A 27,477-nucleotide genomic window follows, 5' to 3' on the forward strand; every position below is an offset into this window, starting at 1 on the left:
AATGATGTGTTTATAACTCGTGTGGTAGGTATGTGAAAAGGTGCTAGTCACTTCCCACTGAAATTCTTATCAACACAGCAGTTTGATAGGATAGCGTAATTGTGAGTGTTAGACAGTGGATGCTTTTATCTTTTAGTCTGGAAGAAGTTGATGTCATAGCTCTGTTTCTATAGCTCTTGATACGTTCAGTGTTCCAGCTGGCAAATGAATATTCTAGACTTGGACTGCCTGCCCAACACAGAGCTCCATTGTCTCTAATATAATAAGTGTGGTTTGCTTTTGCTTTTTTTCTTTCTTCTAAAACATTTTCCTCCTTTTAAAGCAGGGATGTACTCATAGTTAGAAACTTTTAGCCCACAGAAACCTCATGAACAGCTATGGAGCCCCAAAAGGATTAGTGTGAGAAGACCAATTTAAGGTCCTCAGCTTCTTAGATGGAAAGAAAAACGAGGGGATCAAAAAAGGTGCCACTCTTAGGCCAGGCGTGGTGACACACGCCTATAATCCTAGCACTCTGGGAAGCCGAGGTGGGGGGATGGCTCAAGGTCAGGAGTTCGAAACCAGCCTGAGCAAGAGCGAGACCTCGTCTCTACTATAAATAGAAAGGAATTAATTGGCCAACTAAAAATATATAGAAAAAAAAAATTAGCCAGGCATGGTGGTGCATGCCTGTAGTCCCAGCTACTCAGGAGGCTGAGACAGGAGGATTGCTTGAGCCCAGAAGTTTGAGGTTGCTGTGAGCTAGGCTGGTGCCACGGTGCTCACTCTAGCCTGGGCAACGGAGTGAGACTCTGTCTCAAAAAAACAAACAAAAAAAATGGGGTCCCACCATACGGCAGCCACAGCAAAGCAGGGACTCCTTTGAGGTCACTCAGGTGCAGGTCCAGGGTTGTAAGCTAAATTTTTCTTTTTGTCTAACAATCCAGCAGACAGGGTGATATTTTCTAGAAATCCAGCTACCTTACATCAGGATTCTTCATCATTTTATTTCTTCTGTCAGCTGTCTTTACTATCATAGAAGGATTCTAATATCATTCCCTTTGGATTTAATAATTTATTATTCTTTTCTAAGGAGCGTTGTTAGGAATGGAGTCTACTACATAAAAACACTTGGGCAGCTGATCTGTGTGTTTGATTTTACTGAACTGTTAGTTAAATTTCTGACATTTATGCTTCACCTGCTGTGAGTCATGAGATAAGACTCTTACATCCTGGGATGTTAATTATCCACTATCCCTTTTCATAAAGGTGTGGCTGGTTGCTGTTAGGAACAGGATTATGGCCCAGCTTCATGGCATGCCACTGTCCTTTGTAGGCAGGGCCAGTAAATGACCATGGCGATTTAGGTAACCGACACCAGTGATAAGCAAATGTTATTTTCAATTGTTGTTGTCATGTCCTAGAATTTATGGATTCATTTATTTGGAGTTCCGTAAGCCTCATCAATAAATTAACCCTCAGAAGAGTGGTAAATTATAATAAATGACCCAGGGTGTCTTTGACAGGCCTGACCTTTGACATCATTAGTGCAGCCCCGATAGGTTTGCTAAGATAAGAACCGACCTAACAGGAAAAAAGAAAATCTGGACATGTTTATTTGGAATGGCCCTTGAGGTTTTAATAAGAATGTTTGCATCAGAAGAAATGTAATTGGGGTGAGAAAAATGTCATGTTTTGGCTCAGCGTAAAATCACTGGCAAAAAGGAAGCCCCCCTCCCCCCCACCGGCCAGGTCAAGGAGAAGGAAAGATCCTTCTGGAACATAGATTCTCCTAATGATAGGATCATAAATTGAAGAAAGATCTTATGAAGTAGTCTGACGTAGGTAAAGCAAATTAATATGATTAAAAATTACCAGAAACTTTGTGATTCAAAAAATATGTACTTTTATAGAATACACTTAATGCCTTTATAAATAGCAATTGACTTATGTCATAATAAGTTGTATCATACTAACCCATGTATAAGATATGCATCAGTCCTCTATTATACTTAATCCTCAGAGTATCATAAAATCTATTTTACATGTATTAAGGCCATAGAAAGCAGCTCCATATTGAAACATAACGAGTAAACCTTGAAGACAAGCAGGTACACCTTCTAAAACTCCACTCATTTCCCTTTTGGCCAGGGATTTGATGGCCAATGTGTTATTAAAGACAGAGAGTTTTAATTCCCAGACATCTACATAGAGACTTTTCCTTTTGGGTGTTCCTTAATTCTGGATCAGTGGTTTTCCAACTTTGGAGGGCATAAAAATTACCATATGGTGTGTATTATAATTTAGAGGACTTTCCAATTTAACTTTATTTAACGTCCACCTAATGCACTGATGTTAGGCTCGGGCGTAAGTTGCTTCTGACTCCAGTCTGCTATGTTAGACACAGTAGACATAGCCAAACTACAACAAAACTGAATTGAGTTCAATTCGATGAACACCCAGAAGGTAGAAAAAAATAACCTTACAAACAGAGCTTTTCATAATCCCTTATATAATAGTTCTCTTTTGCAGAAGAAGAAACTGAGGCATAGAATTAAAATAGCCCACCAAACACTCACAAACATATGAAATCAAATCTGTCTCATTTGTAAGCCTGTTTCCATGAAGGCTGTCAGATGCTAGAAGCAAGTGGTTGTCAGGTTTTATTGTTTTAAAATGGGATTTTCTTCTGATGTATTAGAGTCTCTCCAATTATTTACATTTATTTATTTTTTTCCTGATGTTATTTTTTGAGGGAAACGATGTTTCTCCGATGTTTCTCCTTTAAAAATGTACTTATTGTAGTATTTCATGCCAAATGCAATGTGATTATCATGCATTAAGAACTACAGAATTTGAGCAGGGCTCTTCAGTTACATTAGAGTGGAAATACCAAGGCGCTTGGTGTGTCTCTTCACTTACTCTACACTGGAAACAAAAGACACTTAGGAATTTGGTTCATTAAGAGAGAAAAACCTCTCTAGGTTATTTTAGCTTTATAATAATTTCATGAATATTAATGGTAAAGTTACAAATGGAGAGGTATTTTACAGTCTGAATCAGTAGTGTTACCTCCTTTAATCACTGAATTACAAATTAAGCCAGGAACCTATCAAGCCCTTTCTATTATTTCCTTGTCTCTCTTCATTTAAATCTACTAATCATTGCTTACACAGTACTTACATGGAGCCTGGGGCCATAGCCCCTGGGCTGGGATCTAACCCTAGCTGCGCTGTTTCACCAATTTTGTCTTGTTAGACAAGTCCCTTCAACACTGTGTGCTCAAAGGGGTTAAAATAGGCAGTTCCAATCAGTGATCTTTTCTTAACTCCAACATCCTGAGGGTCTGCACATTAATGAGAGCATTGCCTCGGTTTTGAGAAATTTAAATCTGCCCAATGATGTTCAGAATTTAAGACATTTCTCCCATCAGCCTATTTGCATGATAATTTTTTTCAATGAAAGTATTATTTATGGTATAAAAATAGTTTGCATTATATTTTTGAAAAAACTGAATCATAAACTGTGGGTCATTTTTGGCTTTCATCTACTACCCATATCGTATAAAGAGAAAAAAAAAATGGTGAAAGACTAGAAATATAAAAGTAATTGCTATTTATTGAGAAAATGAAGATTTACGTTTAGTTTCTAGCATTGTTTCCGAGTCTTCTGCATATAAACACACCAACTAGGCTATTTTCAAGCATTTTATTGATCAATTACTGGGTATTGACCATGTATGTAGATAACATGGTGTTACTTCCTGCAGTATAAAAACCCAAGGACACTCTCTTTTCTTTCTAAGCTACTTGGATAGGGTCTCTGATCTTTCATAATAGTTGGACATCCCTGAAAAATTTGGGCATCCAAATTTAGATGATGGGCATCCAAAAAAAAATTTGGGCATCCAAATTCAATGATGGCTAGTCTAAAAGATGACCTTATGCAAATTAGAAGAAGTCACTCTTTCCTCCAGTCACTTTCCCACTGCCAGCCATAAAACAGTTACAGCAACAATCCAAATCCACAGCAAATACAAATGTGAAAGGTGCCGCCAAAGTCTGACAATGCAAAACCTGTCCATCATTGATTTTTACTCTTGGGAAGGTTGAAACCACATTTTGTCTGGTTGAATTTCAACACTGTGGATACCTTTGAAAATATCATTTCTCACCTCTGGGACTCAGTCTCCTCCTCTAAAAAAACGGTTGGACAAGAGATAACTCTTAAAATTGTGTTGCAAGTAATTATGGGATGGCTTTCTAGCAAAAGGAGCATTGCAATAACTTTTTTTAAGACACAGCCTACTTTTGCTCTGATTTTTCAGGCTGGTGTGTACCTTCCCTGAAAGTTTCTCTCCACAATCAAACTTCATCCAGTCCCTGTTTACCCAGGTCTGGCAAATCTCTTCTTAAAAAAAAATAAATTTCCTTTAAAAATATAAATGATAATTAAAGAAAGAGGTTGTAGAGTATTAGCAGGGCACCGCTCTGCGGTTGGGTCCCTCTGGTCAGTTACTGAGGCTGCCATGCTGGGTAGAAGCCAGTCTTGCTCACTTCCTCACGCCCCCTACCTCTGCTCTCCCATCAGTCCAAAAGTGGTGATTTTGAAAGTTCTCAATGGAGGTGCATTTTGTTCCAGAAAGTTCTTTCATGGGCAAGACTATTCCTCCCATTGCAGAACATTCCGTATCCTTGACCCTCACGCCCTAAATGCCAAAACAACCCTCTGGTCATCATGACAACCAAAAAAACACCACCCCTGCCCCACTTCCAAACACACCCTTGAGAAATGGCTCCACTTCTGGTTGAGAAACACTTTTAGCATCCGTTTGTACTCTGGCCCTGGAAATTTGCTTCTGAAGCATGCTTCTATATCTTTGCCAGAAGCCACAAAAGCCAGGCACAAACTTCTTTTGAACGAAGTGGGTGAAAGAGTATATAGGACTTCAAAGAGTGCATTGCTCATGGTTTCTCTGAAAAACTGGGCTCCTTGTTTCTGTCATAACTGGGCAACCCGAAATTCAAACATGTTTTCCTAAGGTTACTCATTAAATAATAGGCTGTGTCAACCTTACGGATAAAATCCCTAAGAACCCAGCCTCTTGGTATACCTTAGTATTGCGCGTCATGATGATATCAATATCATTGTTGGTCACTTATTGATGGCTTGCCATGTACCAGCACTTTACAAATCTCATTTTTTCTTTTCTGGAAATAAATATCCATATCCCCTGACACAGATTAGAAAACTGATGCTTAGAGAAGTGGTTCGGCCAAACTGTCACAGCTAAGAAGTGACAGAGGCTGGATTCAAACTCATGAAGTTCATGAGACTGGAAACTCAGTGCTTCACTGCTTTTTGGCCAGCAACCCTGGTGCTTGTTCAGGCTAGCTTGCTTTCAAGTAGCAGGAAAGTTAACTGAAATCTTTAACTTCTGGACCAGGTTGTCAGTAGCGATGCTAAAAACCATGATTTTGCACTATGTTCTGCCGGAGATGTTATTTTTTTGTTATTGTTAAGACTGCTCTCAGTAGGGTCACCTCATTAGCTGAAGAAAATGTTCCCTGTTGTTCCGTGAGAGACAGATCAGACGGAGAAGCATGAAAACAAACTCTAGAAAGTGATTCTGTGTTACTCTCGTTTAGCGGATGGAATAGCAATTCCCTTCTTCTAGTCTCTCTTGTCATCTCCTTATTGATGTTTTACTTCTGCAGTTGCAGAAAATGTTATGAAAAAGGTGGAAAAAGTTTTGCAGGGATGCCTTCCAAAACCATTTACCTGTGTTTCCATAGCAGGGTAAATTGGGGTGTTGAACCATTGGTGGGTACACTTAATATTGCTCTATTTTAAATTTTGCCACATGAAAAATAACAGTCTGGCCAAATTGGTTCTCATTGGCTATGAGGGATAACTAAGATTGAATGGTACTTTTATTATTTTTTTTAATATTTTAATTTGATTTGATTTTAGAACAACCTCAAATACAAATACTTCATCAACCATGTTGATATGCTTATTGATGGACATCGCCCAAGCTATGTGTTACAGAAACTGTCCATAAAATCCTATCACTTTGATCGTCTTGCAATTCATGATCTACAGAGAAATCAAAGTGATTCTTTTTTAAAATTGCATTCGATCACAGGATTTTCATTTCACTTGGAATAAAATCGAAAACTTCCCATTGTGGACCACCAGGCCTGCGTGATCCGGTGCTCCCGTTCTCTGCCTTTCTGCTCTCTAAACACTCTGTTTTTAGGTCAGGAACTTCAAATTTACTGTCCCTCTTCATCGAGTATTCTTGTCTCCTGATCTTGACTTGGCCTAGTCCTTCTTCAAGCTATGTAGCTCAAATTTCATCTCAGTAAAAAATTCTCCCCTGATTCCCTAAGTTAGCCATCCCTATATCTCCAATCACATTATGTTCTTTTGTTTTATTTCTAAAAGAACTTTTACAGTATTTGAAATGATCTCTTTGTTTGTTTCTTTCCTTGCTTATTTTTTGTTAACCTAGAATGGAACCTCCATGAAAATAGGAAAGTACTCCCATGTCTAGAATAGAACTCAGAATATAATAGGCTTAAAGAGTATTTATTAAATGAATGAAGGAATGAATGCCAATTCAGTGCATGGAATGAAATGTAAGTCTCAGATAAATACCATCAGGCACAAAAATATTCAGTGAGCAGTTGAAATCTACATAAATATATGAAAGTTGGACTTAAAATCAAAACGGTAATGTTCTTTTCTATTGTTCTTTGGTCGGCCTGTCAAAAACAGGAATTCTTTTGGAAGGTAGAAACATAAGCCAGGGAAGATCCAGAACTGCTTTACAGGGAGAAAATTCAGACCATGTTACATGTCTCTTGAGATACACTTCCCTTTTTATAAAACACAGCCCTTCTGCTTACTTGAGCAGGCCCATGCTAATCCTTAGCAAGATTTTCAGGATGAACATCAGGACATTTCCAAATATCCTATTTTATACTCATTTCCTTGCCCTCTCGCCTGCAAATAACAAGTCTTTTGACATTCCTCTACTTGATATCATCACCTCTAAGAGATGGCATCGTTATTTGGTCTCCTTTTCCAGCTTGTTCTGTCTTAAGGCTTTGGGTTTCGAAAATAAAGCCCGCGTGTGTCTTCTCAGATGTCCTTTTTATTGAGTTCACAGAATACAAATGGAAAGAGGTTATTACCAGACAGAGGTGTTTAAAAATGAAAAGCCAACGTAATATAATACATGGACTCAGACAACTGGAATAAGGAATATAATATTTATAAAACTGAGTAGGAGGTTGCAATCATTGCTCTAAAATAAAACATTAAAAATTAATTCAGAGCAAACCTGTCTGTGCAACAGCAAACCTCTTTTTCATTAAGGTGGCACTGCATGTTTCTCCAGAATTAGTTCCCCCAAAATAGGTAAATAGCTTGTAAGAACTTTGAGTTCTGCAAACTACAGAAGCGCTACCTGAGGCACGATTTAGAGTTGCTTTTAGCGTGAAAGCTTTGCAGACCTTTCATTTTGAACCAATTAATTGTGACTCTTGGAGCTTCCCTATTTTTTTTTTTTTTTGTGCCCTTGACTATTACTAGGAAGGTTTAATTCACATGCTTCTTATTCACCTTCATTTGATTACTCCAAATGGTGCTGTATCCTTTGATTAATTCATACGTTATAGAAGATTAAATCTTGGGGACTGTGGGTGCCGGTTCCAAGTTATACTTAGAAAAACTTTGCACAGATTTTGCATTTCAAAAAGTTTGTGTTGCACGTTTTTTTATATGATTTCTCCCTATCTTTCTCTGCTTCACATTATTATTAGTATTGTGTTATTGTTACTATGGTTCTTTCCCAACTTCAGAATGCACTAGAAAGAAAGAAAAATAAAATAGCTGGTGTTATTTCTGCATTTTCCGTTGAGATGATTTTTATTTTGCACAATTTTCACCGTTCCTCTGAAGCCCATAAATAAATAACCTTATAACCTCTAGGCCCTATTGATTTCCAAATGATTTCAAATAAAAAAGCATCCTGTTTCCATTGCATCGCCAAACTGTTCAGTCCCTGGGCACTACCTATTGGATTCCTATTAAATAAAAGGGCCAGGAAACAACGGAAAATCCAAAAAGTGGATTTGCAATGGAGGGGGGTGGAGAGGTGGTCTCAGCACAGCTCTTAGTAAATGGGTATTTAACCTTTGACCAGTGACGACAGGTCGTCTTTAGTTCTATTAGGCCAAGAGCAAGCTGTTATGATTAAATAAAAAAGGAAAAAAACTGTTTAGAACCTTACAGACTATGTCATGGGAATTAAAGCATATGGCAGGGACAAGGGAAAAAAGATTTTCCTTATGCTAATGACCCTTGATGTCTGAAATGAATTAGATCCATTAGAGTTTATGCTCAATAAAAGAAAGACTTTAAGCACTCCAAAGTTAGTGACTCGAGACCAGTTTTCGCTCTGAAATTCAATCTGCCTCCTTATTAATTCTTAGTGGGACTCCACAGCAGACAGGAGATGCAAAATCATAATTCTATACTGAACCAGAATTTTAAAGGACCATGGTTTCTTTTCCTTTCCTTTTAATTAAACCATTTTTCATGCTTCCCCTTTTGTTTCCCTCATTCATTTGATTTTGTTCCCATTTTTTTGTTTCATTTATTTTTTTCTTTTCAAGGTTTCATTTATCCTATTTCAACCGAACAGAGAACCCAGAATGAATATGGATTTTCTTGTAAGTTGGATGTTTGGATTTTATGTTGCTGAATAATCATTTAAACGTTATTGCTCCTGGTTCAAGTTTACCTTTCTTTGCCTCACAGATGTGCACACAGGAAATAGGAGCCTAATATATTCTAACATGAAAAACAAATTAGAGTTTCCCTGCTGCAGAGAAGAAAGGGTCATTTCAAGACTCTACCAGCTTTAAAATCTATCAGTCTACCATTAAAAGCTTGAGTCCCGGTAGCTGACAAAACATATCATGAAATATGCTGATATAAGGAAAGGGCAGGGTTCAAATACTAAAAACGAAAGGGTTGAAAGAAGGCATATCTGTTGAGCTAGAAATCATGAATGTTGAATAAGTAATGATGACCTGGTAGAGTGAAATATTAAGGAGTTAGATATAATATTCTGACCAGAGTTCGGAATCTTGCGGCAGGGCCTCCAATAAAACCCAGGAGCAAAGTGAAGTCAGCACTTTGAAAGCAATGCTCACAGGACCAGGAGTAGCTGGGATGTCCCTGGGTTTCTGGAAAAATCTGTCAATATTGACTTAATGGATAGACAAGTGGATATTCTGCTTTGAGGACAATATTTCTAAAAAGAAAGTGAATCCTTTCACAAAATTCTAAAAGAGAGCAGTTTCCAATAGGGAGTTCATGTATCCTGACAATGTATGAAAGACACCTGTCATTAGAGTGAGGGTTATCAGGGAAGCCACCAGCAATGAAATGATGAGTTGTTTTCATGACATAAACCATGTCACTGTTAGTCTTGAAAAAGCAGTGGCCCCTCAAATTTTAGGAGTTCATGGAACTTCCAAATTTGAAAACTCTCTCCGTCCCAAAGGCACATGGATACAAAATTGACTATAAAATTTTAGGTTGGTCTTGACCACCTGAAATATCCATGTAACTCCCTCTTTTACAGTGAGCAGAGCAGTTTTGGTTAACTTCGCTGACTAGTTCTTGTGGGTCAATAGAAAACTAAAAACAGAGACTTAAAGATGTCACAAGGGTTCAGCAAAGGTTTGATTCTGTTTGCTTTGTTTTAAAGATCAGCCTTCATCGCCTTTTCCAGTTGGATCAAAGCATGTCCAGCGCCACCAAGACAATAGGCAACATTGCAGGAATTGTGTTTTTGCTTTTCCCAGAATGATGCCATCAAATGACTGCACACTGTGTCAGTCTAATGCTTATTTGCCTTCCTGGGAGTCTGACCTTTCTGATCACTGAACCAGGACTTTATCTTACTTAGGGCACCATAGCTATATTTTAGTCCAGTAATGAGTAGCTCAAATGTAAATCTCCGACAAGGACCGTGAGAAGCTCAGGGTTCCCAGAGACAATACTGCATCTGTATCCGAATCCTGGCCTTCGAGAAGGTTATCAGCATTAACCTCCACTCCCCTGATCTGAGCCTTCTGAAAACACACCCTTCAAATCCAGAGTGTTTGCTCCTAATGTTTGCTTTGCTTAGTTCGACCATTCCCACCCCACCCCTCCATTGATTCAGGGAAAAGTGAGAAGAGTGCTATGGAAAGTAATTTTATTACCTGGAATGCTACTTAGGAAAATACTCTGGTTCAATAAATGCATAGACTCAAAACATGCCAGATATTTCCAACAGTGTTGATGTTTATGTTTGCAAAGAACGATCAGTGAAATCAAAAACCCTCTCAAACTTTTCCACCTGAAATGAGTAATACATTTTTTTTTTGCCCCTGTGGGTTGGGATGGGGTTTAGTTCCAGTTTCTTTATATACCTAGTAATAAATGGCCTGTTATGCCGCCCAATTATAAGACAGATTAGTGGGTAGATAGATGCAGAGTGAGGAAGGCAAAGAAATCAGAGATCATTTTCCACTGAAAGGCCACAGCCGTTTTATATAGCTTTTGAAATGGGTTTGAAATTAACCTATAAAAAAAAAAAGGCAATAAATGTCTGGAAAAAATTATAGCAATACGTATGTGTACTGTGGGAAGTTTCTATAAGTAGCTGGTCCGACGTTTCGTTGCTCCCTCTGCCCCAGCTGCTCCTGACTCGGATGACGTTGCTCTCTACGTGGGAATCGTCATAGCCGTGATGGTCTGTCTGGCCATCACTGTGATCGTGGCCCTGTTTGTGTATCGGAAGAACCATCGAGACTTTGAGTCCGATATCATCGACTCTTCGGCGCTCAATGGGGGCTTTCAGCCTGTGAACATCAAGGCGGCAAGACAAGGTGGGTTGGCATGTCCCTTCGCACCCCGTTACTGGTGCATGTGAGCTGTTTCCCTCTGTGGCTTCAGTATTGGTGGCATTTGGGTCACCCAGTTCAACCGTAGAGAGTCAGCTCCATCAAAGTCAGAGAGTCTGGCCACCTTTGTCCGTGACTGTATTAATGTCATTCGTCTAACAAATTAAAGGCGACCAAGTGTACACAGATCATCATTTTGTTCTTTCCTGATGGGTTGCTCTGTCATACTTTTAAACTTCTGTTTGAAAAGTTGACTGATTTCTTGAGTCTACTTTTTCCCCCTTTGACAAGACATCTTGTATCACTGTGACTTATCGGTTTACCATTGAACCTAAATCCAATATACACAAGGGCAACTCTTACATAATAGTCATGGAGTGGGGCTTATTATTTATTCAGTCCAATCTGTTGAAATAGCCAGATACCCTAGGTGCGATGAGCAGTCTTCAAAGCAAAATATAGAATGAGCTTGCCACTTATTTATAGCCAATGCTAAAATGCATGCTCGTTTTCCGATTGTCCTGGTTTCGGCAGAGCCTGAGTGTCCACCCGGCTCCAATATTAGCCGAGTTGCTTTGCTTTTGGCTCAGAAAGCTCGAGGGGGAGGCTGACGGGTGCAGGTTGGCCCGAATAATGGAGAACACAAATAGACTCTCTTCTCTCCCGCCCCAGATCTGCTGGCGGTGCCCCCAGACCTCACGACAGCCGCCGCCATGTACAGAGGACCCGTCTACGCCCTGCACGACGTCTCGGACAAAATCCCAATGACCAACTCTCCCATTCTGGACCCACTGCCCAACCTGAAAATCAAAGTGTACAACACCTCGGGCGCGGTCACCCCCCAAGACGACCTCTCTGAGCTGACATCCAAGCTGTCCCCTCAGATGACCCAGTCGCTGTTGGAGAACGAAGCCCTCAACCTGAAGAACCACAGCCTCGCCAGGCAGACCGACCCCTCCTGTACTGCCTTTGGCTCCTTCAACTCCCTGGGCGGTCACCTCATCGTCCCCAATTCAGGTAACTCCTGAAGGTTTCAGTTGCAAAGGTGCAGTGTGAAATACACTTTTTTTTTTTTTTGCACCAAAATCTTTTGTGTTGGTTTTCACTAGGCCTGAAAAGTCTAGCTCAAATCTACTTTCAATGTAAATCCAAACTTTCCTTCAGAAGAAAATCATTTATATTTCTTTTCTTTCTATTTGATTTGATAAATCAAAATCATTTATCTTCCCCCAACCAGCTCTGAAAACACTTCCTCTGGAGATAGTGCACTTACAGCCCCTTTCTGCTCAGGCGTAATTTAAAACTATCATTGACCTTGTTTTTAACAGAACTTTTAGAAGGCCACATCGAGCCAGGAGGCCTCACTGTTGTCATTGTACTTTCAAAGCACAAATTAATTAGCAAACACATCAGTTATACTGATTTTTTAGGTCATCTAAAGGCATCATATTATCAAATCTTCAATTACTAACTCTTCAACCTCCAAGTTTTGATAAGGTACATTATAGTCACTCCTAGCTCTAATATATCTGTCTAGAAGCACCAAATTCATCAGGTGTCCTTCTGTATATTTAGTTGGAAGTTTACTATGTAGTTTATCTGCATCTAGAGAATAAGCCTCGTAAAGGTCGTTAGCGATGAACTTAAGTCAATAATTGATACAGTTGAATTAAATATTGGTATCCATTAATCAATAGTAGTAATAGATTTGGAACTATGGGTCATAAGAGGGTTAATGTCTTCCTCTCTGATTGTTAACTCTTTTGGACAAGACTGTACTTTGTAAATAGAATAATACAAAGCAACTTGATTGACCTAAAGTGTTAACACCACATAAAAAAATATATAACATCTGTACCGTTAAGTAATGTACAGACCAGTGGGTCTTCAGGCCTGAATATGACATTGTCTTTGACTCTTCCTCTTGCTCAGTCGATCATTTCAATGCCTTGACAACTTGCACCCCAGACCTTTTAAAAATACATTTTAACAAAATTGAGATATTTGATATAACACCATTTTTTTCTACATATAGTTGAGATCATGTACTATATAAAATATTTCTTGACCTTTTTCCCATTCTCATGCCATTGCATGTTCTTTAAAATCATGATTTTAAATATTTAATAGTCCATCAGTGACTACAAAACCATACTTGATTGTTCTTCCATTATTTAAACATTATAAGTATTTCCAAGACAGTTCTTTTCCCCATGATATTCATTGGATTCTTCCTTTTCTTCTCATTCCTACACCTGCCACGTTTTCTTATGTGGATTATTACAAAGGCTTCTTAAGTAGTAGGGAGGGAGCTAGCATGTTTTAAATACTTTATATATATGGTAGGCAATGGTGACCATCAGACATAATTTTATTTAAGAGACTAACAATAGTTACTTGTTACTTTACATTCATAACTCTGTTTCTCCCCCATAACAAAGATGAAGGTACATTTTATGTTTGTACTGGAAAAAAAAAAAAAAAAAACAACTCTGAGGCTTGGTAGACTCATGCGTGGTTTTCCTGATTCTACACTGTGCCTTCCACAAATCATTCTGTACACGGACGTTCTACTTCCCACAATACTACAGCTCTCATGTTACTTACTCCTTCTCACAAAGGCCACGGCTCAACATCTTCAACCAGTTATGGAATGGCCTTTGAATAACCATCACCCCCCCCCAACTCCATTCTTTATTCTTGAGATTTTTTCCAACATGGTCAAGCAAGTTTTCTTATTGTCCTGTGCTGATATTGCATATTCTATTTCCTTACTAATTAAATGATAACTGACTCAAAGACAAGAGCCACCATCTTTTACTTCTTGGCATTCACAATAGCGCCAGACACTGTACTCACAAGAATGCACCGTCAGTTTTTACTGAGCAGAATTAAACTGAATTTCATGGAAATAAAATGATGGAGTCTGAGTCACTCTTTGTGGTCAGGGTGAGTGGTTCAGGGCAGTGGTTCTTGCAGGGTGAGCCCAAGACCACCGTCATGGGCATCACCTGGCAACTTGTCCAACTGAAAAAAATCTCCTTTCCAACCTTCCCATCTTCTCAAGCAGAAACTCTAGGGAGTAGGATCCAGTAAGCTTGAGTTTTAACAAGCCTTCTGGATGATTCCAATATAAGCTCAAATTGGCAACCCCCCACTACTAGCAGTTCACTTAGAACACAGCTCAGTCTAATAGTCCCACAAAATGGCACCAATTAGCAACCTCTTCGACCCGCTGTGACTAAATGAGCAGTTGCTGTTCGTTTTCTAGAGCTACATATAATAAAACGTTCTTCACCAAATCTGCTGTGGGGATAACATCGATGCTAACAAGATATTTCAGAAATAAATGTTTATCGATATGGTTGAAGTTAGCATTTCCCTGACTTTGAATTTTATTAGAAATGATGCACCATTACAGCTGTTTGACATTTTGGGCAGTTAATTGGTTTTCTCCTTGGTTTGCAAGGAAAATAACAGTGGAACCATCTGTCTATTGCTTAAATAAAACAAGAATTTAGAACATGACATCATTCCTTTAAGTAATTCCGTAAGAGTTGAGAAGGGAGCGATGGTAACAAGGCCAGCATGGAAGGACAACAGAGCAACTGTGAATATTTGCATGTCTTTAGAGAGCAAGACTCAAGCGTATGGCTACGTGGTCACAGAATTCTCCTTGTTTCCTTTTACTTGCTGCAAAAGCATTCCTGGCAGGTGCCTCTTGATTCATGGGCCTCATGTGACTACTCTTCTCTTTTGCTGTTCAGGAGTCAGTTTGCTGATCCCCGCTGGGGCCATTCCCCAAGGGAGAGTCTACGAAATGTATGTGACTGTACACAGGAAGGAAACTATGAGGTAAATATGCTTTCTCTAACCCACTGACTTTAGCAATGTCTCTACCTTGGAGGATAACTGTACGATAGAAACAGTAAACCCAACAGATTGTTTGTCTGATTGCCCTGCTTCTGGCATGCATGGTTTTGTTGTTGTTGTTGTTGTTGTTTTGTTTTATTTTTATTTTTTTTATTTTAGCGTATTATGGGGGTTACAAGTGTTCAGGTTACATATATTGCCCATGCATGTTTTACCTAGACCAATGCAAGGTCAAGTTTTACTTCTCTTGATCTTTGAAGCTACAGACACTTTTGCTGATCTTGAGTATGGGTAGAAGGCCCGAGATCTTTTCCCAAGTGGACATGGGGCCATATTCGCGGATAAAAGGGCCAGGAATGTGATTCCTATACTGTCTAGAGGGACATGTGGGTAGGCACTGAGATGTCAACTGCATGTTTTCTGGCTCGGGAATCCAGACTGTTCCCATTATAGGGTTAAAGGTCACAAAGGATTGGACAACCCCTTAACCCATGACCTGCCACTCCCACTTCAGCCTAACACTTCATTCATACCCATAGAGTCCTCCTGTTGTGACTGTCTTCTAGCTTAAGTGTCACCAACCTCCTTCTCATGTTTAGCACTTACAAAGTCCATCCTGGCTGGGTGTGGTGGCCCACACCTGTAATCCCAGCACTCTGGGAGGCCGAGGCGGGAGGATCACTCAAGGTCAGGAGTTCAAAACCAGCCTAAGCAAGAGTGAGACCCTGTTTCTACTAAAAAAAATAGAAAGAAATTAATTGGCCAACTAAAACTATATAGAAAAAACTAGCCGGGCATGGCGGCATATGCCTGTAGTCCCAGCTACTTGGGAGGCTGAGGCAGGATGATCGCTTGAGCCCACGAGTTTGAGGTTGCTGTGAGCTAGGCTGACACCATGGCACTCTAGCCTGGGCAACAAAATGAGACTCTGACTCAAAATAAATAAATAAATAAAAATAAATAAAAAACAAAGTCCATCCTTAGTCCGTTCAAAATGGGGCTAGAGTTGATTAAAACTAGATCAAATCAAAAGGCGCCGTTTCAAATGTGTCATAGTCATAAAGATTTAAGGTTTTTGAAGTCAAAATAACAAGAGGAGTTTAGAAGTCCTAAATTCAATTTTCAGTTTGGCCTCCTCTTACAAATCATATACAGTCTTTCTTGATTAACCCCCATATAAAGCGTGTGTGTTAGATAGTGTTTTCTAGGCCCGACTGATTAATTCTTCTTCATGCTAAGAACACTGAGTTTTTAAAATAAAAGATGCTATTCAAATGGAGATCTTCATCAGACAATTATCGTTGTTTTTCCCAAGGGGAACCACACGAGCACCTGAGTCCGGAGCTCTGAATACAAAGCGAGTAACAAATGCAGAGCTAGGTTATCATTATAACGCATTATACCTTTTTCTTTTCTCTCCTCTCATCCTCAGAAAAACATCCATTTTCAGTGTTGTTCTCCAGTAGCCAAAATGCTCTTCTATTATGCTCTCAGGTGGAGATACTGGCATTTATAATCAACCCCAGAACATTTTTTTCTGCAGGTGGTGTGTACTTTCACCTACATAAACACTAGCCTGTCTGAGAAAATAATAAAATTCCTTGAACATTATTCATGCCTTAAATTTGAGCAACAGAAAATCACTAAAAGGCTCGTATTGGCCTGCATCAAATATTCATTTTTTTCATTCCCCAGTGCAAAGCAAACATTCACAAACCCTCAGAGCTCCCTTCTTTTGCAGCCGGGGGAAAAGAATAGATTAGCAGCCTCCAAGATCTATTTTATTTTATTTTATTTTATTTTATTTTATTTTATTTTATTTTATTTTTATTTCTTCTTTCGCTTGTTCAGAATAAAGGATAACATTAAGTCCATCCATCCATTGGGGCCTTTGCCAACATGGACATTGTGTTTAAACAGAAATAAGAATTGGATTGGCATGTGCTTTCTGCTGAGAAACAGGAAGGTGCTTGAGGTCTCTTATTTTCCATGCATTCACCATTATCTTCAGCTGAAGATGGAGTTATAAGGGGCTGCCATCGGTCTGGGCTGGAGCTAAAAGGCATGTGCTCACCCTATTCTGGTCTGCTTTCCTGCCCAGACTTTGGTCAACATCCCAACCAGGACAATCATACATTCTAGATGAGGGAAAGAGAAAACAGAAAATTAATAAGGCTACACAATTCTGCTCTTAGGCTGCTCTGCCTGTGACTATAATGAAAAGGAAACTATAAATCACTCCTGGCCATGCCTACCACCTGAAGTTATGTATAGAGGGAATGAGTCTATTGAATTTGGCATGCATCAAAGAAGTTCTGTTGATAAAAATGAAACTAGAGAAACTTCAAGAACTCAAAAGAAAATACGTACCAGAGAGCAAGAAAGAAGGTACAAACACGAGACGATAACCCTTTCACATACATGAGATGTCCTTACTTTACTAATTTGCTGTCAGACACTACATACATTTTTAGTATAAAAGCACAATGACAAGAATATGCTTTAAAATACAGTCATAGTACAAAGGATCATTGCCATTTATTCAGCACACTCTTTTTTTTTTCTTTCTGAGACAGAGTCTCACTCTGTTGCCTGAGTTAGAGTGCTGTGGCATCAGCCTCGCTCACAGCAACCTCAAACTCCTGGGTTCAAGCAATCCTCCTGCCTCAGCCTCCTTAGTAGCTGGGACTACAGCCATGCACCACCATGCCTGGCTAATTTTTTTTTCTATATATTTTTAGTTGGCCAATTAATTTGTTTCTATTTTTTTTATTAGAGACAGAGTCTCGCTCTTGCTCAGGCTGGTTCTGAACTCCTGACCTTGAGCGATCCTCCCGCCTCGGCCTCGCAGAGTGCTAGGATTACAGGCGTGAGCCACCACACCTGGGCTATTCAGCACACTCTTCATTTCATGTCTTCTACACCACACTCTGCAGGGGATGATGAGCCCCATTTTAAAGATGAGGAAACTGAGGTCCAGGGGAATTAGGTTGCATTGCCGAGGTTTGCCAGTTAATAACTGAGGGAGGCCAAATTCCAGCCCCGATGTATCTGAGCCTGGAGCTTTTTCGGCTTCCTAATGTCCATCCTCCCCCCAAAGTCCCAGCGTGGAAGGCAGCCAGGCCTCTGCCACCTTCTTCTAGGGTCCAGTCCCCTCTCTTTGCCTCAACTCAAGATGCTTTCTAGCCTCACGTGACACCAGATGGAACTTCTTCGAAGGGGAGGGGACTGTAAGGACGTCAGGGATTGTAGATGTTATTTTAAGGCATTCGTAGGGAAGTTCTTAAGCATTTTTCTGGTTTCCTTCTCTCTGATTTCCTTTCCTTGCATCCCAAACTGGGTGAGCTTCCAGCTAGATGGCCTCCAGCCTGTCACCTGCTGATGGGAATTGTCTGAAGGGAGGCATGAACTTAATTACACGTGGCATCATGAGCGTGACAAGGGAAGCCTCATGGTTACTGCATATGCCCTAAGAGAAAGCACAGGCTGGCAGACCAATGGCCCCAGTGAGCCACAGAGAGGGTGACAGGGAAAAACCCCCATCCTGGGGCCCCATGGCTGAACTCACTACTGATTGGATACTTTTTGAAATCCCACTGCTGATTGGATGTAAAGCTTGTTGCTGATTGGATGTTAAAGCTTGTTGTTGATTAGATGCTAAAGCTTGTTGCTGATTGGATGTTAAAGCTTGTTGCCCATTGGATGTTAAAGCTTGCTGTTGATTGGATGTTAAAGCTTGTTGCTGGTTGGATGTTAAAGCTTGTTGCCGATTGGATGTTAAAGCTTGTTGCTGATTGGATGTTAAAGCTTGTTGCTGATTGGACACTTTTTGAATCCCACCAAGGGTATAAAAATGGAGGAGAACAAGGCAGGGGGTCAGATCTTTTCTGAGCCCGCTGGTGGAATGAAGGCTGATTCTCAGACTCTCCATATGCCTCTCAGTTCTTTCCCTGGTCAGTTGCTGGTCCACCTGCTGGTCCACCTGCCAGAACAAGGGGACGGGCTATCTCTGACCAAAGAGGGTGCAAGGCCACATGGCCCTCCAGAGAGACTGCAAAGCCTTTGTTTTTCCCTGTGGACACAATTTCCACAGTTAATGCCACTAACGTGGGCCTTTTTGCCTGATTTCTCCTAGCAGTTAAGAAAAAAATGAATCTGACTCAGACTGAAATTTTGCCTGTTTTGGGTGCTCATTGAAAAACAATTTCAGTGAAAGATAAGAAAGTTAATTTTCCCCCCTTTCTCCACATTTTGTACTTGCCTAGCAGTTTTATCAAGAGGCAAAAAAAAAAAAAATCAATTTAGAAATTCCAGGCATAGAGGTAAATAGAACACGTTTATATAAACTGTGGGGACCCAGGGAAGGTTTCCGAGCAGCCGAGCGACCCAGGAACAGCACACAATCTTTCTAAAGATTGACGTGGTGGTGGTGTGTAGGCTGCACTGATGGGGAGGGCACAGAGAGAACCTTCTGGAAGTCAGGGGCCTGGCTCTGGGGCAGTGGTGTGGGTGTGAGGAGAGAGGCGGGTGACCCAGGCCTGAGTCTGAGGGACATGCATTTCAGAAGAAAAAGTATTTCACAGCTGGCCAGAGGTGGTGCAAAGGAGGGACACGACACACAGGGTATATACCCAGGAGTCCAGCCTGGGGCGCTGGGACAACTGTGAGCCAGGAGAGGTGAGAAGCAGAGGCTGGTCTGAGGGAAGAGGATGGATTCCTACATGGCCACCTTCACTCCAGAGAGCGTGAAGGGGGGTCGTGGATTCCTGCTGGACACGCAGTAGAGAAGCCAGGGAAGGGCAGGAAGCTCCAACAGGGAAAAGGCAGAGGCAGAAAGAAGAGAACTGGGGAGAGAACTTGGGGGAATGTTCCTATCAAGGTTTGGTGTAATGAGGGAAACGAAATAGAGCATGCAAGGAGAGGACAGGCAGATAAAGAGTTTGCTTCTAGCACAATGCATAACTTGCTCTTCACTGAATATTTCTGAAAGAACAAACGTTTGTAAGGGTGAATAAACAAACCACACTGTCACAGGATCTCAAAAATCGAAGCTAAAGAGAGCTTGGCGATGGGGCTTCAACACAGAGCTGTTACTAAAATTCAAATGTAAAGAAGAAGGAAGAGAAATAAAAAAAAAAAATGATTGGATTTGGCAACTTCAGGACATTGGTGGCCTTTAGGATTTTTTTTCTTTTTTTCTAAAGACAGGGTCTCACTCTGCTGTAAGGCTAGAGTGCAGTGGTGTCATCGTAGCTCACTGCAGCCTCACACTCCAGGGCTCACGCGATCCTCCTGCCTCGGCCTCCCAAATGCTAGGATGACTGATGTGAGCCCTTGTTCCTGGCCTAGGATTTTTTTTTTAATTGGTGAAATCCCCATAGAAATGGTTTAAGGTATGAGTTAGCGGAGAGTCAACAAAAACTAGCATATATATTTATTATGTATACATACTGCTAAAGTAATGCATTAGGATAAAATTCTCTTACGTGGTGGGTCATCACACAGGAGATAGTTTTATTTTTGACATGTTATTGCTTAGAACTTTGTAAAATAGTAGTGGGCATTATTATTTCTCAGGGAAACTCAGTGGTATTTCTCCTTTAGGTAGAAATTCCTTTCTCATTCACGAGTCCCAAGGAATAGCTATAAAACTGCTGAAAATTGGGGGGGGGAGGTTTAGAGAGTCTGGGTACGTTTAAATCTTATTTTCTCACTGTTCTTGACAGTTTCTTTATTGAAATCCTACTTTTAAAGAAATACTTCAAGCGGTTTATGAAAACACATTCTTCTCAGTGGGAGGGAAAATTGTAAATAAATGGCTGAAAAACGATAAGAAAATGGGGAAAAGTGAGGTTGTAAGAGATAAGATAAAAGCCAGGTGAGCAGTTAAAATATAAAATATTTGATGCAATTCCCAACCCATTTCTCTGGTACTAGGTCATGAATTTACTATTTCTGAGCTTTTCAAGAGGGGAAACATGTTAAGTTATAAGACCCACGTGTCTGTGAGGAAAAAAGTCATGCCCAGAGGAAGCTCGATTCTTCCTCCTTTGGTTCCTCATAAAGGAGACATTTTGTTAGTGTAATGAACAGGCTCCTTAAAATAAAAACAGCAATGAGTTTCAACGGCTGCATCCATTAGCATCCTCAGTAGAAGTAGCAAAGCACAATGGTTCACTGTCCTGGCTTAATTCAGGGACAGATTTTGGCCTGTCTAGGAAAATGGTGGCACGTTCTTCAAAGTGACTTCCATAAATATTATTTTTGCACAATTGAGCTTCTGCTAGCAAGTGAGCTCGCTATTCCCTGTCAGATAGCTGCAGTGCAAATATTTCAAGCGGCCTGTTATGTGTGAAGGCGTGTGCTTTTAAAGACAGCTGAGCCTTAGGGTGGGATTGTCGCCCGGAGAGATCTGACAAAAGACACATGTGTTAATAGAAGGCGTCTCATGTCCACACGGAGATGGACAGAGATGGATTCTTTTCAAGAAGTTTTGAGCCGGCTCTAGTGGACAGACAGGAAAAGCGTATCAAAGCCCTAACCCCATATATGCAGCCCAAAGTATAGAAAGAAATTAAATGACCTGTGATTGGAATCTGGCTTTGCTGATGGCTAGCTTTGCATGCTTAGAAAAAAGTGTTAATACCTCTAGATTTCAGTTTCTTCTTCTGGAAAAGAGATAATAAAAATACTTTAAATGCCTTACAGGTGGGGGGCGAGCATCGAATGCAATTGCTCATAGGAAAGTTTTGTAAATGATGCACTTTTGTGTCAAAGTTCTCACTGATAACAGCAAGCAAAGGATGAGAAAGTATTTCCAACAGGAAACTGAAATTTCTGTGTGGGCTTTTTTTGAAAGGACTCAGAGCCCATCCAGCATTTATGGTGATATTATTCCTTTTTTGGACTTTAAAAAGCACTTAAAATTTTCATCATTATTTTTTGCTGAATTTCTACTTAATTGCTGCTTCTGCAGCTAATTTTTGCTCTACGTTCATTTCCATATCATCCGCAATTAATATTTACGGACTGTTTTGCTTGGATAGCTTAGATAACACATGATACATAAAAGAGTGAAGCCCTTCTTTGCAAAAACATGAAGCAGGAATATTTATTTTCTGCTGTTTTATTTTAGGTATTTGAATCTCCTCCCTTTCTACAAATAAAGAGAATGTGACATTAGACACTATGGCATTTGATTTCCCAAAGCTAAATCCTGTCTTGCTTAAGTCACTCTTATATGCTCAAAAATAATTCCAATTTTAGTGCTACTTCTTTCATCATATAAGAGAGTCCCATCGTTATTTCTTCTTTGTTTTTCAGTCCCTGTTATGAATTCCACTTCGCTACTTCCCTATTCATTACATTCTTGCACCTCACTGGGTTAATAAATTCTTTTGACACCTACTGCCCCTCCTTCCCCCCTCCCTCCCTTGCTGTGTCTCCTAAGAATGGTGTCCATCAATATTGCATGCCAGGGGTGTGCTTGGTGAGCACAGGCCTGACAGTGCCCCAGCCCAGCAGGGAGTCGTCTTCTCCCTTCTGTTCCAAGTCAGTGACAGCCCAACCCCTCCTCCCTCCTGCCTCAAGCAGTCACCACTAACTCCAGATGGAGAGATGGATGTTTCCAATCCCCAACTATAATGCAACAGCCACTTGAAACGGATGCCACTCTGGTCTCCTTCCTTAAAAGTTTAATACTTACTTTTCAAGGTACACGTGTAACTAAAAGGCAAGAGTCCTGCTCAGAAAAAAAAAAAAAAATGCAATCATTGCTTTTTTTCTTTTCCTCTCCGGGAAGGAAAAGTAAAATTAAGCAATAACAAAGCCACTGCTAAAGGCAGATGGTGTAATATTAACTATGATGTAATGAAATTGGAACTTCACGAATGTCGTAAGAGAATAAATTTTAGACTGGAAGGAGGAGAAGAAACTGGGTTAAAAGGAAATGACAACCAATGAGGTAAAGGGGATGGGAATGAGGTCTCAAGCTGCTGCCAAGAACCCTGTGATTCCAAATCCAAGTACATTCCCCAGTATCTAGATAACTTTAGATTGAGTAGAGAAATTGTGTTGTTATTCGGTGAGATTAGAGATGATATTAATAGGTGAAAAGCAAGTAAAAATTGTTTTGGTTTGTCAAATAGGAAGAAAGAAAAGCCATAGGTTGGTGAGATCCTAGTGCAGTTTTAGAATGAGAGAGGAAGCAGGGATAGCCGAGAATTATTCAGGGAAAAATATGCCAAATTTTAAATGAGTTATTAAAATTGACAGTAGTCAACTGTGAGAGCTTGGAGATTTGAACTTGCTTGTGAGCTACCACGTTAGCTGCCACAAGGTTATGATGCCGCTTACACAAGACACAAGACTCTTGGGTCAGAAACAAAGGACCTATTATTACAGCAATAGTGCTATATGGAGTATCATCATTTTTATGTCAGTTTCCCGAGCTCCAGTTCAGAAGTGGTGACACAAATAGGGTCATATGACAGCTACACACTCAGTAGCTATGTTCCAGAAAAAGACCTTCAGATTAGGGAGCCTGGGTCTTTTATAACGAGAAGTAGACATGCCTGCCCTTTGCTCCGGAAGTAGACATGCCTGCCCTTTGCTGCGGAAGTAGACACCATCTTAACGTCCAAGGTGATTCCCATACAAGCATCCTTGCAAAAACAGTCAGGAACGTGAAGAAACATGAGAAATCCGTGGAGAATTATCTTCCCACAATATTAACCCTTTGTACTCTGATGTCAAGTGTGACTCAACACGCTTAGCAAAAATTATAGAGATTAAAATTACTCTTTGAATGTATTCAATAATTTGAAATATAAAAAAATCCAAATAAGTTTGTATGTAAAAGAAACTCCAGTTTTTTATTCTACTGCCGCGCTTTGTAAAATCTGGGGTATTTAAAAAACTAAATCCCGAGTAGAATAAAGGAATCAAGAAAAAAGCAAGCGAGTGCAAAGGGTTAAAAATAATAGCTGCTATAATTCATTGAGTGTTGGATAAGGGTAAGCATAGATACAAACTAATTTCTAGATTATGCAATAATATATAAACTGTAGATAAAGACTAGAGAAAAATCAATGTCAAGTGGTCATTGCCATTATAAAAGAATTTGATATGTCCCTTGTAATAGTCATGTGAATGAGATGGAAAGATAACTGGACAATGTCCATTTTAATGGATTAATGTTTGGTTGAATTAAGTCACTTTAAGTGTTGATGTCAAACTGGAAATTGGTTTCAAGTATTATCCTTAAAAAGGCCCCTGCCTTTGCCCTATTCTTCTGTTACAGTGTTATCAATGGTTGGAATGAGAACATACATGGCAGGCATATCAGATATATGGAGGATAAAAGACAGGAAGAGATAGGCAGTATTTGGAGAAAAGACATAGCAGTAAGACACAGAGGGCCTAAAATTTACCCTGAAATAGTTAAGGTGAAATTAGAAAGTGAAACACAAATTTCTGTACCTGGGTTTAAAAGCCATCATTACAACCATAAAACTATACAGGCTTAGTTTAAGAGCCTTTCATGTTAGGAATAATACTAAGAGTGATTAGCTTTAACAAATTTCTTAACCCCCTTGGGGCTTCATTGCTTGATTCTGTAAAGGAGATGATGAACCATATCATCCCCATCTTCCCATATAACTGGAGCCTGCTAAATAATATTTATAAGTAATTACTTGATCGAGAATAATCCAAAGCAACAATTTTGTGAGGCATGCAAAAAAACTACATACTCCACATCAAAGAAAATGGTAGCCTTGCTCTGCTGGCTACTTGAGTATTGAGTTCAAGATGTTCCCACTTTAAGGAGGACATTGAAACACTGAATAGTATCTGTATGAAAATGAAGGTGGAAACATAGGAAGAGCTCTCTGGAAATTATGCTTTTCTAGCTGAAGTTGCAAAAACTGAGGATGTTTGGTCTGTAATAAAGAAGACTTCAAAGACACCATAACAGTCTCCAAATAGGTGAAACGCAATGGGATAGAACAAAAGGGAAAGGATATATGGAAAGAAATTTCAGGAAGGCAGATTGTGTGCATTCTAAGTAAGAATACATTGTGTAAATTTGATTTAATAATAAATGAGGTAGCCTTTCAGTGGTCTGTAATTCTGGATTAGTCTAGAACACCAACCAGATGTCGGCCATATTGTAGAGAGGCTCTGGTGTTGTGTGGAGGTTGACAAACTCCGAGGGCTCTTCTAAAGTTGTGTGAGTCCACGATTTTGAAAGCTGTGCTATCCTGAGAGAATAGTTGGGGTTTTGTTGTTGAGAAAGAATTAGTTTTTGTCTCAGCACTAACTAGCGCTTGTCAGGGGAGAGACTTTGGACATTATGCTCAACACCACTGGGACTACTTCCTCACAAACCAGCTGATTGGTTGAGTTATTTATCCATTTTCTTGTTGATTGTCATCTCATTAGGGAAAACATTCAAGGCAATTAAAAGATATGAAAATAAGGAATTTGGGTCTTTGAGGTTCTTTCTGCCCAGATTCTCTGAGCATGAAGGATACAAGTCAAGAGACCTCATTTTCAATAGCTGTGGAAATACAGTTCTGTATTCTTTCTGGTCATTTCCGAAAGAACGAATCGGCTGTCCTAGCCTGAATTATTTCTGAAAGTCATTTGGACTAAGTTTAGCTCTAGGGTGTCCTCATTCTGAAGGGAATTTTTTTTAAAGTATTTTTCAAGTTAGGTCCTAAAATCACAAAAGTATTTAAAACCCTGTGAGACCGGTGGGCAAGTATTATCAGAAAGGCTGGTTATGTAACTTCACAAGGACTCTTCCTTCTCATGCCATCCTAGAAGTATCTGCATATCAATTCAGAGGAAGCTACCAAAGGCAGACGTGTGTCTGAAGGAAGGGTATCAAAGAGATGCTGGTGAATTTATCGTTATCATGAAGGCTTCCCATCTTGAAAGATCAAAATCTTTGATATAAAGAGCATTTACTTCTACCTCACCACCCCCCACACCAAACCCCAAAAAACATCTCCAAGAGAAAACAACTGGAATTATTTGTGTCCTGTTAGATCTCAGATCTTGAGTGCATTGTGTATAAATACTACGGAAATATCGCTGACACCATTCTCTGGTCTCCCACCAGGCCACCCATGGAAGAGTGTCAGACACTCTTGACCCCGGTGGTGAGCTGCGGGCCCCCAGGAGCCCTGCTGACCCGCCCCGTCATCGTCACCATGCGCCACTGTGCGGACCCCAACACCGAGGACTGGAAGATCCAGCTGAAGACCCAGGGGGCACAGGGACAGTGGGAGGTGAGCTTTTCTGGTGGGGGTAGAGATGAAATCCACAAGCAAGCCATGTGGACAGGCAGGAGCGATTATGGGAAACTTCCTACTTATAAAGCAAAACATGGATGGGATTTTGGCTCACACTCAAAATGAGAGCGAGAAAGAGACAGATGGACAGACAAATTCCTGAGTGGCTTATCTTCTCATTGATAGGCACAAAGAAAATGGTGCTCAGGCATTAACTTTTTAAGAGCATTTGAGAGTCTTAGACAAGCCCCTTTTGGAATAGAGTTGGAATATAGACACTGTGCATTGAGAAGGGACACATACAAATATTCTTTTAATTTGCAGGTAGGGAAATGTCACACTTGGGTCAGAAAATTCTAGGCACTTACCTGCAGAGATGTCCCTAGGATATAGTTCTTGCGAATTTAATCTGGGAAAACAGAAAGGATGGATCTCCAAAGTGCCACTAGAAGAAGTAAGCAAATGTGTGGCATCTTGGCTGTCTGTGGCTGTTGCCATCATCACTCCTAAGGACAGTGGCTTCAGCCAGCCCCACCCCATTCCTTACATCAGAACCTTTCGCTCAGAACCTGTATTTGGAGAATGTGTTTATCAAAAAATATCAAGTAACTAACAAAACCCAGACTATTAATTGATATTTATATAAAATTTTAAATATATAAACTATGAAGTTATACTACACAAAGTATATTGATATAGTTCATGATTACTTATGGCATTGTTTTCGGAAAAATGTTTAAGAAAGATATATATGAGGATTCTAGCTCATATTTTAGGGAAGCATGGTATTAAAGTTAGAAGAGTAGCAGGGCAGCCCTGGGATTCTCTGAGATCCTTTCCTTCCCATGGACGTGCTCTGGCCTTGGCCATATGAGGGGACAAGGGGACCACGCCTTGTCACAGTGTACATAATAAACAAGCGAATGTGCTATATGTTAAGAGCAGACTTAACCAGATCTAACTTTAATTCCATGTAAGCTTTAAATGACTGATCTGGAAAACACCTCAAAGTCTTCATCTCACGTGATCCCAAATTGTTTGCATGATTCTCTGCGTGAGACCCTAATACTCTGGGTTTGGAGTAATAAGAACAACAACAATGAACTTGACACATGAGGCGAGTAGAAGGGTATGGAAACAGCCTTACGCTCATGAGTGACTGGGACATGGCATCTTCATTCTTGTCCGTATCTTCGAGGGGGCTTCTTGTCACATGTCATCACTAGGTGACAGTTGGGGTCTTCCTTTGTCCTGCTGGAAAAAGTAGCTTCTGTTGTCCAGGTGTTCGTTGGGGGCAGGAATAAAACTGGGGGTGCTGAGCTGCTTTCTCTCTTTTCCTTTTCAGTTTGAGC

At 40.1% G+C, this 27,477-nt stretch overlaps 1 protein-coding gene across 2 annotated transcripts in view; it reads left to right on the forward strand.

The window, feature by feature from the left end:
- The window catches only part of UNC5C (unc-5 netrin receptor C), a 370,898-nt gene that overhangs the window by 319,254 nt on the left and 24,167 nt on the right, over positions 1-27,477 (forward strand). Inside the window, exons 8-12 of one of the 2 annotated variants that reach the window (XM_075998685.1) lie at positions 8,667-8,723; positions 10,746-10,937; positions 11,625-11,969; positions 14,720-14,807; positions 25,954-26,122. In XM_075998685.1, coding sequence (XP_075854800.1) covers positions 8,667-8,723; positions 10,746-10,937; positions 11,625-11,969; positions 14,720-14,807; positions 25,954-26,122 — 851 coding nt within the window. The remainder of the gene's footprint in view (positions 1-8,666; positions 8,724-10,745; positions 10,938-11,624; positions 11,970-14,719; positions 14,808-25,953; positions 26,123-27,477) is intronic. The other variant, XM_075998686.1, reaches the window with a different exon arrangement.

The sequence above is a fragment of the Microcebus murinus genome, chromosome 29, assembly GCF_040939455.1.
Source record: "Microcebus murinus isolate Inina chromosome 29, M.murinus_Inina_mat1.0, whole genome shotgun sequence".
Classification (NCBI taxonomy): Eukaryota; Metazoa; Chordata; class Mammalia; order Primates; family Cheirogaleidae; genus Microcebus; species Microcebus murinus.